At 35.0% G+C, this 15,646-nt stretch overlaps 1 protein-coding gene across 1 annotated transcript in view; it reads right to left on the reverse strand.

Annotated features, from left to right (window-relative positions):
- The window catches only part of ATAD1 (ATPase family, AAA domain containing 1), a 66,166-nt gene that overhangs the window by 14,501 nt on the left and 36,019 nt on the right, over nucleotides 1-15,646 (reverse strand). The window contains exons 6-8 of the mRNA XM_011990295.1: nucleotides 10,190-10,296; nucleotides 4,752-4,841; nucleotides 1,484-1,534 (exon numbers count right to left, since the gene is read on the reverse strand). Of these exons, the coding sequence (XP_011845685.1) occupies nucleotides 1,484-1,534; nucleotides 4,752-4,841; nucleotides 10,190-10,296 (248 nt within the window). The remainder of the gene's footprint in view (nucleotides 1-1,483; nucleotides 1,535-4,751; nucleotides 4,842-10,189; nucleotides 10,297-15,646) is intronic.

The raw sequence follows: 15,646 nt of genomic DNA on the forward strand, positions 1-15,646 counted from the left end.
AAATTATAAACACTCTAACCTTTGATCTAGCAATTCTGCTCCTGGATAATTTACTTTACTAATATTCCTGCACAAGTATGAAATCACATGCACACAAGGCTATTAAATGTAGAATTTTTATAATAGTGAAAGACCAGACTCAATCCAAACGTCCTTCAATGTGGCATTAACTAAATTCCAGAATGTCCATACAATGGAATCCTATGTAGTGCAAAAACAAAGAGAGACAACAGAATAAGGATACTAGATGCTAATATGGAAAGATCTCAAATATAAGTAAAAAAAGTAACGCACAGAACAGTGTGCATGTGTTATTGATAGTTTATGTAAAAAATAAGTAAATAAAAGGAGAGAGAAATAACATATGAAGCCAGGAGTTCGAGACCAGCCTGGCCAACATGGTGAAACCATGGTAAAAATACATGGTAAAATACAAACAAAATATGGTAAAAATACAAAAATTAGCCAGGTGTGGTGACACATGCCTGCAATCCCAGCTACTCGGGAGGCTGAGACACGAGAATTGCATGAACCTGGGAGGCAGAGGTTGCAGTGAGTGGAGACTGCGCCACTGCAATCCAGCCGGGGCTATAGAGTGACACTCCGCCTCAAAAAAAAAAAAAAAAAAAAAGAAAAGAAAAGAAAAGAAATATATACAGGAAAAAAGGGAAGAAGATTTTCTCTGTATATTATTAAATATAAATACTTTAATTTTTGAACCATGAGACCAAAAAAACATTAAATACAAAAGCTATTGAAGATTTTGATTATCACTTCTTAAATTTAAATTTCAACTTCAAAAAATACTGCAATTTTCATCACCACAGGAAAGGTTAAAAAAATGCAATTAAGTAAAAAACAACAAAAAAATTCTGTTTTCACAAATGTATCTCACATAAAATCAGAGACTAGTCTGAAAATTATCAGAGCATTTTAATGCACATATACAAAAGCACATGGCTCTAAAAACATGAGAAAAGTATCTTTAACTCACATATACCATAGTTACTGAGTTACATAAGCAACCAAAAGGATTCAGGTCAAGTTCAAAGGTGTATCAGTACCCCAGCCTTTTTGGCATCAGGGACCGATTTCATGGAAGACAATTTTTCCACAGACCTGGAGAAGTGGAGGAGCAGAGCATGGTTTGGGGATGATTCAAGTGCATTACATTTATTATTAGACTCTCATAAGAAGCGAGCAACCTAGATCCCTCACACGCACAGTTCACAATAGGGTTTGCAATCCTATGAGAATCCAGTGCCGCTGCTGATGTGACAGGAAGTGGAGCTCTAGCCCACAGCTCACCCCCTGCTGTGTGGCCCAGTTCCTAACAGGCCATGGACCAGTACCAGTCTGTGGCTGCAGAGGCTGGGGATCCCTGGAGTATATAATTCTCAGATTCCTTCCTCATTTTTCTCTAAAATAACTTTATGAACATCATATTTATAGGATGGGGAAAAAAATTTTATTTTCTACTTACATTTTCATTTTTCAAGATGAGTTTCAGGATTGCTTCTCTCTGTTTTAAAGCCTAAAAGCAGGATAATTTCTGGTTAGCATTTTTATTTTTTAAAGAAGATCAATTAGTGTTCCTAATATTTTGTCCCTTCTAAAGTCTCTCTCAATACTTACAGGAGGTAACAGAAACTTTGAAGAGGTCAAAGCAACTAGATTCAAGACTCTAGAGTAATCATCTCTGGTTCTCCTACTGAACTGTCTCTTCTTACTCTCATCCCCAGTGCCTAGTACAACGTTTGGGAAATAACACACCTATAATCTTCAATGAGTAAATGAATATCTACGACTATAATGTCTTCCCTCTATACTTCAGCAATCTTCATTTTTTTCCCTTCATGTAGTAAACTCATGAAAACTCATTATAAAATTTATTATCAGTAATTTAAAGAGATAGCAACAGTAACTTCTCAGTTCCTCCATTTCCTCCTCCTTCTTTGACCACTAATTTATATTAGTGAATTTTAATTTAGTGATGATACATTTGTTTACATGTCTGTATGCTTTCCCCCAGTGACAATTCCTATTTTTACACCATACAATAAATACAAACTACATTTAGCACCTTTTATAGAATCCCTCAGCTATATAGTCAATATAGATGCTTTTTAAAACTAGCATGGCTGAACTTACCCCTAGTCCCACAAACATCACAAAACAGAGCTAGTTACAATGACTACCAAATCAAATTACCTGAAAAACAAACCAAACCCTGCTCTTTTTGCAATTCAAGTATGTCAAGTAGGAAGGTTAATTTGATATGTTATATGATCACCAATAAATACTTTTTGTTAAACATTTCACTTGGAGAAAAGTTTTAAGATTAACCATACACTTCACATCGTAAGTTACATAAGAAAAAAACTAACCTATAAAGTATATTCACTAACAATGGAATAAAATGAAGGTTACAAAGTTTCCATTTCTTGTTAACACTATACAAATTTATAATAAATTTGATAGAACCTGTTACAACCCATTTTGATTACTCACAGGACATATTAAATTTACAACTTTAATACTGGCTACTTTCCATGCTACTGTATCCTATGTTCTATTCTACTGTACATCAAAAACCTTAGCTGGCCAGGCACAGTGGCTCATGCCAGTAATCCTAACACACTGGGAGGCGAAGGTAGGAGGGTCCCTTGAGGCCAGGAGTTAAGACTAGCCTGGGCAACAGTGAGACCCCCATCTATAAAAAAATTCAAAAATTAGTCAAACGTGGTGGTGCATGCCTATAGTCCTAACTACTCAGGAGGCTCAGGTGGAAAGATTGTTTGAGCCCACGAGTCAAAGCTGCAGTGGGCTATAATTGTATGGCTGACAGAGCAAGATTCTGTCTTTAAAAAATAATAATAAAAATAAAAAACCTTAATTGTCCATTGTACTAACTATTGGGTTAGTGATAGAGATTCTATAAATGATCTTCAGAATCAATGAAGTAAACAAATTTTTAAAAAAATGTTCTGAAGTCTCGCTTACAAAATAAAATCTAAACTCTTGTGCAAAGCATATAAAGTTCACCTAAACCCAGAAGCAGTCTACCTTTCCAGCCTCCTCTCCATCTATATTCCTTGGTACACTCACCAAACTACCCTTAGAACTCACCATTAAACAGTGCTTCCACAGCTTCTTGACTTTGTTCATTCTGGCAGGAAAGCCCTTCCTTGTCTCATTTGCCTATCAAATTCCTACCATCCTTCAAGGTCCAGCTGGATTCTGGAAATTCCATGGACTTCCCTGACAGAATATTAGTTTTCATCATCATCTCAGGCTCTCATAGTTCTTTAAAAATACCTTCATAAAGCATATTTTACATTATTTATTTCTGTGTCTGCCTCTCCAAAACAGAGTTCTTCGAGGACCAGGCCCATGTCCCATTCACCAGACCTTAGCAGGTCTCTGACACATATTAATGCTCAATAAATATTAGTCATACTAGGCCAGGTGTGGTGGCTCATGCCTGTAATCCCACTTTGGGAGGCTGAGGCAGGCAGATCACCTGAGGTCAGGAGTTCGAGACCAGCCTGGCCAACATGGTGAAACCCCATCTCTACTAATAATACAAAAACTAGCTGATGGTGGTGGGCGCCTGTAATCCCAGCTTACTGGAAGGCTGAGGCAGGCTCACTTGAACCTGGGAGGCAGAGATTGCAGTGAGCCAAGATCGCGTCACTGCACTCCAGCCTGGGCGACACAGCAAGACTCTGTCTTGAAAAAAAAAAAAAAAACCGTCATACTAAATAAATCTCATAGTCTCCTAAATTAAGTTTAAAAATCTTTTCATTGATTCACTGGGTAAATTTTCTAAGGATATGCACACACTTAACCACTGTATTAGAGTGGTAGCTATAGTAAAGAGTTGATCAGAGTAATTTTATAGAGTCCATAACCATCGATCTTTCAGAGATCATGTTTACTACCAAAAACCAATCTGACAAATTACAGAATATGAATGTGACAAATGGTTTTTAGCCAGATTATAAATGGAATTAAGAGTTAGTTCCACTAAATGGCAACACATGTAACATGCTGATTGTATGGAACATATTTTCTACTAGTAAAATCTGTTTTTTCTTTCCTTTGCAATCTGAAGGCAGACAGAATTCAAGATTTGAAGATCTGTGCCAAAATTATAGTGCGCTGGTAAGTCATAATCATCTACTAGAGGGTACTTCTTAACTAACAAAAAATGCTAGAAAGAAGGCAGAACTGGTTTAACACCATCTAAGCATTTGTATTCTTAAGGTAAACTATGATATCTACTGGCATCATTAATCCTATTAGGGAAGCACTGACTACATCTGCCAATACTCAATCAAATAAATCCCAGTTGTTCATGCCAGGCCTTCTGAATAGAATAATTATTTGAGCCAAATTTCTCCAATTCTATTCTATGCCAAACCAAAACTGTAATTTAGATTTTCTTATGTATCTTCCTATAAAGATAACTTCCTACATCCTAAAGTAAATCACTAAAATAGCCAGGCAAACTTAAGATAACTATATATATATATATATACTTTGAAGAGAAGCAAGTAACACTAATCTTAGGATAGAAATAAAGAGAGTGGAAAGGACAAAGAAGCTACTGTCAGGGTTTTTGCCCCATTCCTTCCCTGTCATAAGTAGCCCTATATGACAAAATATTCCCTTCTTAAAATTAAAGGTAAAGACCTATAAAAAAGGTGAATATTTAACTCTTCATAATATCAATCAAGACCACCTACAGGCTGGTTGATGTGAAATCTTGTAGGCATTCTTCTCATTATAGCAGAGTCAAGGTCCTGAGGACGATTGGTAGCTCCCATTACTATGACCTAAGTGTATAAAGAAAGCAGAAGGTGTTAAACCTACCAATTATATTCCTCTAAGAATGTTATTACTAGGGCTTAGTTTTAAAAATTAAGTGGTATTTTAACTAAATCCTTTGTAAGAAATCTGATTTTAATTTACTATTATTCAACTATTTACAGGTATAAATTTAAGTTAATCCTAAATAAATCAAATAATAGCGAAACTGGAAAACTAATGCATTTCACTTCATGTCTTTCTAGTAATTAAAATATGTAATGTTCAGTTGCAAATAGCTACTAAAGAATTATTAAAATTTGCTTTAAAAAACTATTGTATTTTGCAAAATATGGTTGTTTAATGAACACATATTGAATGACTGAAAGCCATTATGTTATAGCTTGGGTATACATTTTGGGAGTATGGGGGGATAATTCAAGTCCTTAAATAATATTATATGGAAAGAATCATTTCCCCTTAATAAGTCTGAAGATTCTGGTAACTGTAATAGATACTGTGTACTTTTTCTTGTATTTCACACCATCGTATCATGGTACTATCCCCACTGCAGATAGTATCTTCTTAATGCGAAATAAAGTATCAAGTAATCCAACTTTAAACAAAGATAACAGAGTATAACCAAACATCAAAATGCTGGGAAGAACTCTTTTTAAAAATGCTGGCAGCCCTGCCAACTTCTAGGTCTACGTCACTTACTTATAAAGGACGTAGAGATTTAAAAAAAAAAAAAAAGGAACTTTAAAAATAAACATGAATAAAAACAAAGATATATAAAACAAGTTAATTTCTGAAAGACGTCAATATTACCTTTACTGTTGATACTTCAGTATAACCCAGTAACAATACACATCTGCTATCCAAAGTGAAATTTATTGGTATTCCATGGAAATACATTTCTCTAACATTATCTTATTTCTCCCTAAGAGGTTTTACATTTCTGAAATAATCCAAATCTTATATTCTACTTCTACTCTACATTGAATGACATTCAGGAGCCTCAGAGCCCAATTACTTTCAATTAACTGTGAGAGTTTGCCACCTAGAGGAAGAAAATATAAACACAAATTTGAAAAATGTTACTTTCACAACACAACATAATGCAAGTTTGTATTTGTGTTAAGTGGTCCTAAAATCAAAATATTAATGCTCATACCTATTTTTCTTTATTTTCTTTCTTTCTTTTTTTTGAAGACAGAGTCTTACTCTGTATCCCAGGTAGGAGTGCAGTGCCACCCACATGGCTCACTATAGCCTCAATCTCCTGGGCTCAAGCAATCCTCCTGCCTTCTGAGTAGCTGGGACTACAGGCACATGCCACTGTGCCTAGCTGATTTTTCTGTCTTTAGTAGAGACGAGGTCTCACTATGTTGCCTATGCTGGTCTGAAACCTCTGGGCTCAAGTGATCCTCTCCGCTCAGCCTCCCAAAGTGCTGGGATTACAGATGTGAAATACCATGCCCGGCCTCTTTATTGACTTTTTCCAACTCAATAAAATTAATAGAAAAGAAAAAATTTCTTCCAAATTTAAAATAAACAAATCTTAAAAGTGGGTGAATGAACTAAAAGCATAAGATAATGAATGAGTATAAGGAAAAAAAAATCACAAAAGGCACTGTGGTTAAGTCAATATTTCGGGAAAAAAAAAGGGAAATGGGCAGCATTTGAAGAAACACAGGACAAAGCAAAACAAAATTTAAAAGCCAGTAGAGAGGATGGAATACTAAAAAACAATCAAGGAATCCAAATAAAACTAGTAAAACTTGGAACATTGACTATATATAACAGATACTCATGAAAAAACAAAAGTGATTGAAATCACTTGTAGTTTCACATAAAGAAGCAAATTTTAAGGAGTGATTTTAAGCAGCAAAAGCAGAGAACCTTTTCATATATATTAATTCAATAGAAATGAGCTAAAATTTAAAACAGGAAGCGACAGTAATTTTTTACTACTTAAGAAACAAAAGCAATGCTCCTTTTAGGTGTTAGTTGTTCAAACTTTAAAAAAAAATCTTTATTTTCTGTTCCTGCATTCATTTGCTAAGAATCATGGTCTCCAGCTTCATCTGGAAGAGGGAGAAGATCAGGAAAAATAACTAATGGGTACTAGGCTTAATACCTAGGTATGAAAGAATCTGTACAACAAACTCCCAAGGCACAAGTTTATCTATGTAACAAACCTGCACATGTACCCCTGAATTTAACATAGAAATTTTAAAAAAATCTTAACACATGAAGATAATTTTATCATTCCACATTTAAAATAATCAGACTTAAATTTACATCTCAAAACTTTTAACTTCATCAGTGAATACCCTAAAAACCCTATCTTTTATGTCTCATGTCTCTCAAGATGAAAAATATGTCATCAGTTACTAAGGTTTCCAGAAACAGTGACGGGTTTCATTGAGCCGTTCTCTATTTCTATTTCCTTGGTGACCATATTACAAGAAAGCTAGCTAGGGTACTGGGCTCTATCCATAATCATAGAAAAGACAATTCTAGAGAAGAGCTAACTGGTTCATATGAAAGTAGAATATGTCTAAAACTATTACTCAAAATTAGTAATATCAATTTTAACCCCCCCAAAATACAATAAAGGTTAAAAAGTGACTGCAGTTTAATAAAAAAGCAGCATCTTCATTTGCTCTCTCAAATCAAAACTCATCATAATGAAAACTGTAATTGCTATTAGTGCAGTAAGGAATTTTGGTTCTGAAAACTCTGTTGTAAGTTATGCTGTACCAGAATCACACTGTGGAGCTCTGGATGAAGTGGCTCTGGAGAATACTTCATCCAATTGCTGCTGTATCCCCTGCTGAAAATAACTGAACACTATGCTCTGACAGGGTACATAATATTAAGATATTTTCTCTTACATGGGCTAACTATCCAATTGTCTAGGTGCTTTAAATATTATTTCTCAGGGAGAATAATTAGTTTTTGGCAACCGATAAACCCCACAGATTTATCAAAACCAATTATTAATGAAAAATGTTTCTATTAATGTTACCTAAATTTATCTATGTTATGTTTTTTCTCTAACCATTCAACAAAAACTAAAGGATGTGTTCCTTGTAATAAAACTATACCTTCACAAACATAATGTAGAAGGAGGACATATGGCTTAATTTTCTTCTTGAGAATGATGTTGTTTAGACTTTTGACTTATGCTAATGCGGTGGGCTTAAGGGATCCTGAAGCCCTCTGGCCACAAAAAGAAAATATTTAAAAGACTCAAATAAATTAACCTACAATTTTGCAAAGAAGTAAAGGAATTAAGCTAAGGCTGGCGGTAAAGCCTATGTACTTCCTCAGATTAATTCCTCATAACAATTCTGAGGTAGGTACTATCCTCCCTTTTTATAGATATTATTCCCTCTATACAGATACGGAGTGATTATAAAATTTGGCCAAGGTCACACAGCTTGTTGATGCCAGGGTTCTGATTTTCTAATCCAATTAGAAACATGAATAATAAGCAAGAGCCTATCAAAACTGACCTGATAGATTTGAAAAACAATCTGGAAGAATTTCTAAAACTGAAAAATATAATACTTGAAATAATAAGCTCAATGAAAGAGTCAGATAGTAGAAGAACTTCAAATGAACCAGAAGAAAGGAAAAGAAATTATCCAGGACATAGCACAAGAAGACAGAAAATATGAAAGAGATGTTAAAAAAGACATGAAATAGGCCACGCACAGTGGTTTAGCCTGTAATGCCAGCTAAATTTGGGAAGCCAAAGTGGGCAGACTGTTTGAGCTCAGGAGTTCAAGACCAGCCTGAGCAAATTAATGAAACTCTGTCTCTACAAAAAAAAAAACCAAAATTAGCCAGGTGCAGTGGCGTGCACCTGTAGTCCCAGAGACTTGGGGTGCTGAGGCAGGAGAATCACTCGAGCCCAGGAGGTTGAGGTTGCAGTGACAGCCATGTTCACGCCACTGCATTCCAACTTGGGCAACAGAGCGAGACCCTGTCTCAACAAAACAAAACAAAACATGAAATAGAAATAAGGTCCTACATATATCCAACTGGCATTCCAGAAGGAGATAAAACACGGAGAATAAACAATAATTGAAGAAATAATAACTGAATTTTAAAGAAGTAATTCTAAATATAATACTTTTTTTAAAAAAGGCAAAAACAGATTACAAAATAGGAAATACTAAAGTTGGCTGGGCGCAGTGGGTCATGCCTATAATCCCAGCACTTCGGGAAGGTGAGGTGGGTGGATCACCTGAGGTCAGGAGTTCGAGACCAGCCTAGCCAACATAGTGAAACTCAGTCTCTACTAAAAATACAAAAATTAGTTGGGCATGGTGGTGCGCGTCTTGTAACCCTAGCTACTTGGGAGGCTGAAGCAGGAGAATTGCTTGAACCTGGAAGGTGGAGGTTGCAGTGAGCCGAGATCGCACCACGGTACTCCAGCCTGGGCAACAGCGAGACTCCGTCTCAAAAAAAAAAAAAAAAGAGAAAATACTAAAGTTAAAAAAACAAAAAGAACACTGTTAACTATTCCATGAGATATACGTGATTCATTTAAAAAAAAGAAAAAAAAAAAAGGAAAATGGTTCTAGGATGTTTATTTCCAGCAATCTGGCTAAAAAAACAAACATGCCAGATTAACTTCTTTTTAACCTTCTTTTAAACCACTGAGCTGACAAGAAAGCATGGAATATTCAGAGGTCAAAAAATAAATGAAAACTGGGAACCTAAAGAGGAAAACTGAAAAATAAAGCTCTTTCTCTTTGGTCACATAACAAGGGAACAAGTTATGGTTTCACAGCCATACAGGAGGAAGAGACAAAGCCTAGGATACAAGTCTGTCTTGTATAAAATTGGGATCCTAAAGATAGGCTTAGGTGACAAGAAGTGAGAAAGTGTTGTCAGTTTCAGATACTAATGAACTCTGTCAAATGAAAATCAGGGAAGTGACTAAGAATTGAGAGTAAAGACTATAAGGAATTACAGTAAAACTCAAGTAAGAGTCAAGGAAAAGAAAAAGAACAGTTTTTTAAAAAATGTACACAATACCCACAGACACTAGTCACTTCCTCTCCTTAGCACTGTAGGTTCTGAAAATTCCAAGGACAGGCTTTACTCTGGTGTTTTCTCTTCTGTTGCGTCTGTTTCAGGCATTTAGTCAATCTACTAATGTTTTGGTAAACATGAAGTCCTCAAATTGGATAAAGTTTATACAAAACATATTCTTTTGGATCCTTATCACTTAGTCATAAGTGTACATAATTATGAAAAAAAGTTTGTACAAAAGCATAAGAAGTAGTCCAGCAAATTTTCTACTAAGAACAAAAAAACCAACACAAGTTGAGGGCAGATTTTATTCAAATACCTGGCAGCTGTGATCAGTATCCAATCCATCCCAGAGACTCATAAACTGAGCTTTCATCATGGCTGTAGCTTCATGGTCAGAACTTGAACGGTTTCGTAGAAAGGAGTCTAGAAGCAAAAGGTCCTTAACCTTAGAAATTAAGAATAATCTAGAAGTAAAAGGTCCTTAACCTTAGAAATTAAGAATTAATTATTTACCCCCCCCATTTTTTTTTGAGACAGGGTCTCACTCTGTTGCCCAGGTGGGGTGCAATGGTGCAATTACAGCACACTGCAACCTCAAACTCCCAGGCTTAAGTGATACTCCTGCCTCAGCCTCTCGAGTAGCTAGCACTACAGGTACGTGCCACCATGCCTAGCTAACTTTTTTTTATTTTCTGTAGAGACAGGTCTCACTATGTTGCCAAGGCTGGTCTTGAACTCCTGGCCTCAAGTGATTCTCCTGCCTCGGCCTCTTAAAGTGCTGGGATTACAGGCATAAGCCCCCATGCCTAGCCTTATTTTATTTACTCTTTATGTAATTTCAAATGTTCCTAACACACGGAAATGAAAAACGTTTGAGATGATGGGTATTCTAATTACCCTGATCCGATCACTATATACTATAGTGATCATTGAAATGTCACTCTGTACCCCATAAATATGTGTAATTATGTCAATTAAGAAAAATGAAAATAAAAGAAAAAATTGTTTTAAAGCTGAAAACTTTATGAAAGATTACAAAGAAATTGGGCTACATGTTTTAGACATTATTCTGATACAATAAACTTGGTAAATTATTAGGCAAATTAAAACATGATCATTCATAATTTTCGTTTCTTCTCTAAAAATACATTCATGACAACATACGTAAGAAAAATGAAGGATCTAGTACTGAGAGGCTGGAAGAGTTATGTGGAATCTCAGAGGAAAGCCTGTGCATCTTGCCTCTTAACTTTCTAAGTCACCTGAACCCACTGTGTTCTTAGTTATAGGGTCGCATACTTTTTTCTCATGCAGTTTCCTGGTAATAAACAAAAACGACACGGAAAAATGCGTAAAACACTATTAAGCAGAAAAATGTAGGACAGAAAATGATTTAAAACATATATGCTGGAATGCACATACAAATGTTATACATGGTAAAAAAGCTTTTATGGAAATATACAAAAATGCTAATTACGTTGTGTTATAGCTCAGGGATGGATTTAAGGACAAGTTTAACTTCTCTTTTATTTTCTGTCTTCCAAATTATCTACAATGAACACGAAATGATTTTTTTTAAAAAGGGGAAAACAATTTTCTTTTATAAGATTGAAAGGTGCTATTTTTTTTAAAAAAGTAAATGCACATCTGACAAATGGTGCTGGAGCAACTGGACTCATAAGCAAAAAAATCGACACAGACTTTGTAGTTTTCACAAAAATTAACACAAAATGGATCACAAATGTGCATGTAGAACACAAAATTCTAAAACTTCTAGGAAATAATATGGAAGAAAATCTAGGTGACCTTGGACTTGATGATTAATTTTTATATGTAACACCAAAAGCATGATCCATCAAAAATAAATGTGTAAGTTGAACTTAAAATTCCTGGCTGGGCACAGTGGCTCACACCTGTAATCCCAGCACTTTGGGAGGCTGAGGCAGGTGGATCACTTAAAGTCAGAAGTTTGAGACCAGCCTGACCAATATGGTGAAACCTCATCTCTATTAAAAATACAAAATTGGCTGGGCATGGTGGCAAATGCCAGTGATCCCAGCTACTTGGGAGACTGAGGCAGGAGAATCACTTGAATCCAGGAGACAGAGATTGCAGTAAGCTGAGATCACACCACTGCACTCCAGCCTGGGCAACAAGAGTGAAACTCTGTCTCAAAAAAATATATAAAATAAACAAAATAAAATAAAACAAAATAAAATAAAAATAAAAATAAAATAAAATTCCTGCTATGTGAAAGATACTGCTAAGGAAATGAAATGACAAGTCACAGACTGGCAAAAAATATTTGCAAACACATACCTGGTAGAGGACTTGGACCCAAAATATAAAAAGAATTCTTAAAGTTCAACAATAAGATAATAACCTAATTGTTGTTCCCAATACAAATAAATGATACATCTTTGAGGTGATAGATATTCCAATTAGCCTGATTCACTCATTGCATAGGTACCTCATACATATGTACAATTACTATGTACCAATTAAGAAATTAAAAAGTCAGACAATAAAAAATATTAGTTGTTTTAAAACGGGCAAAAGATTTGAACAGACACCTCAACAAAGATACACAAATGACAAATAAGCATATGAAACAATGCTCAACATCATGTCATTATGAAAATGCAAATTTAAAAAATGGTAAACTATTAGATACCTATATACCTATTACAATAGCTAAAATCCCCCAAATTAATAAAACCAAATGCTAGAGAAGATGTATAGCAACAGGAACCTCAGTTATTGCTGGTGGAAATGCAAAATGGTACAGCCCCTTTGGAAGACCGCTTGCTAGTTTCTTACAAAGCTAAACATTATTTTACCATATGATCCAGCTGTTGTACTCCTAGGTATTCTACCCAATTGAGATGCAACCTGTTTCCACAGGAAAACCTACACATGATGCTGTCAGCAGCATTACTACTAACTGCCCAAAACAAGGTGTCATTTAATAGATGAATGAAAAAACTAACTGTGGTTCATCTACATAATAGAATATTATTTAGCAATAAAAATAAGCTATCAAATCATGAAAAGATGTGGAGGAAACTTAAATGCATATTGCTAAGGGAAAGAAGTCAGTCTGAAAAGATTATATATTGTATGATTCCAACTGTAACATTACAGAAAAGGTACAACCATAGAGACAGTAAAAAAGATCAGCAGATGCCAGCAGTTTGGGACGAAAAGGGAAGGACAAATATTTGATACTATTGTGTATGAGACTGTAATGATAAATAAAAAACATTATGCTTTGTCAAAGCCCAAAGAACTGTACAACACAAAGAATGAACCTTAAACCATGGACTTTGGTTAACTATAATGTATCAATACTAGTTCATTAATAAATGTCTTATGCTAGTATTAATACTAGGAGAAACTATATATCTGGGGGGCATATGGGAACTCTCTATATGATTTCTGCTCAATTCTGCAAACTTAAAACCATTATTAAAAAGAAACACTATTAATGTATTTTAGAAAAGGTTAATGAAGATATGAGGTTGCAAGAAACAAAGAAAAAAAATCCCAGAGTTCAGAAAAAAGTGGAACTTAACATAAGAGTTGGAAAACCTTGACGTGATTATGCCACTGTGTGTTTGTAAACACTGCAGGTATGCATATAGACATACATAGCATCAAAAGGTTCTGCTTTGTTGTTAACATCCACATACAAGCTGAAGCCAAGATGCTTGGAAGGATTAACACTCACAGAAAGGATAGACAAGAAAAAAAAATTCTGCTCATCACTGTACAAGGAAACTTGTCCATCTTTGCCTGGGCTCTGAGGGATAAAATGTCCTCCTTACACATAAAAAACTAGGACCATGGGGAGTCTCTTTCAGGTATGAAGTCTAAATTTGTACCACCATTCAGTCCGGGAACACACAAACTGAGAAATTATCTAAAATTGGTTTTGAACGATCAGACCCCTGAAGTTCTAAGCAGAGGACAGAAAAAGTATTCTAGATCTTCTTAGGCAACAAATAATTCTCATATAAAAACAAGCCTAAAGCCATCTAATGTTACAAATGACACAAGGAAACAAACCACTATATAAAAAAAGAGTCAACATAAAGTAAAATTAGAATTTCAGAAAAGAGCAATTCAAAAACTGTACAAAAATAATATGCTTAAAATTCTAAAGATATAAAAGGGATTGAAATTCTAAAGGAGCAAGCTACAATAAAAAAGGGAAACATTTTATAAAGAACCAAACAGAACTTCTAAAGTTCAAATATAATAAACAAAAAACAAACCCAATGGTTGAAAGATTAAATATAGCCAAGGAAAGAATTGCTTTTTATAACCTACTCAAAAATTGAATTATTTTTAAGTTGTACCATTATTTTATGTACCAACAAGAAACTTAAAATGCTGCCAACTCAATTGTAACATGCTCTCCGAATTTTGAAGATGCTAAAATGTAAAAAAAAAAAAAAAAGTATGTTTTAGAATTGATTAAATATAGTACACAACTAAATGACAAACTGTAGAAATGACTCAAAATGAAAGAGATTAAGAATTTTTTTTTTAAGATGGGGTCTTGCTCTGTTGCCCAGGCTGCAGTGCAGTGGCATGACCTTGGCTCACTGAATATCCTCAATCTCCTGGGCTCAAGTGATCCTCTCACCTCAGCCTCCCAAGTAGCTGGGACTAGAGGCATGCATTACCATACCCGGCTAATTTTTGTATTTTTTTGTAGATATGGGGTCTCACGTGTTGTCCAGGTTGGTCTCAAATTACTGGACTCAAGGAAACCTCCTGCCTTGGCCTCTCCAAGTGGTGGGATTACAGATGTGAGCCACCACACCTGGCCTGAGAATTTTTTTTTTTTTTTAATGGGAGCATTGCAACATGCAAAGATATACAATGGCTGAGAAATCTTCCAGAATTAATGAAAGTCACACATCCTCAGATAAACCACCGTAAGGCTTAGCAGGCTAAATGAAAATAAATGCAGACCTAGAAGAAAACCATACTTAAATAGCAGAATGACATAAAAATCTAATAGCAACTAGAAAGAAAGGATAGATTACTTACAAATATAGGGCAATAAGGAGAATTCTCAAAAGCAACAAGATTAGAAAGATTAGAATGCAATGGAATTGTAGCTTTAAGATGCTGAAAGTTACTCTGTATCATTTAAGAGAGAAGGTAGAATTAACACATTTTCACACGCAGAAAGAATCTCCTCTTTATACAACCTTTGCTGAAAGAACTTTGAAAGACTTCAGTAAAAACAAAGTTAAATCTAGAAAAGACAAGATCAAAGAAGCAATGGTGAGCCAAAAACCTAGCAAACGTGGCACTAAACAAGCAATGCCAGTATAAAACAATATAGAAGGTATAAGAAAAATAAAATGTTTAACAATAACATGTAAGAGATGAGATATTATTATTACCTAAGAGTTCTAAGTTCTCTGTGAATTATTTGGGAGGAGGGTAGAGATTACCTTTGACTTTTAAGTTAATATTCTAAACATTTCACTAAAGTAAAAGAATGTATAACTTCTAAACCTGTAGCAAGAAAAAGGGAATAAAGCAAAAAAGTCTACTAGACTGGTAAATTAAAAGCAAAAAATAATATAGCAGAAATAAATCAGCTAGGTGGCATAATCCCTGCACTTTAGGAGGCCGAGGCAGGAGGATCACTTGAGCTCAGAAGTTTGGGGCCAATCTAGGCAACATTGTAAGACCTCATCTCTACAAAAAAATTAAAACATTAGCAGGGCATGGTGCCACACGCCTATAT

The sequence above is a fragment of the Mandrillus leucophaeus genome, unplaced genomic scaffold (genome assembly GCF_000951045.1).
Source record: "Mandrillus leucophaeus isolate KB7577 unplaced genomic scaffold, Mleu.le_1.0 Scaffold376, whole genome shotgun sequence".
Taxonomy (NCBI): Eukaryota; Metazoa; Chordata; class Mammalia; order Primates; family Cercopithecidae; genus Mandrillus; species Mandrillus leucophaeus.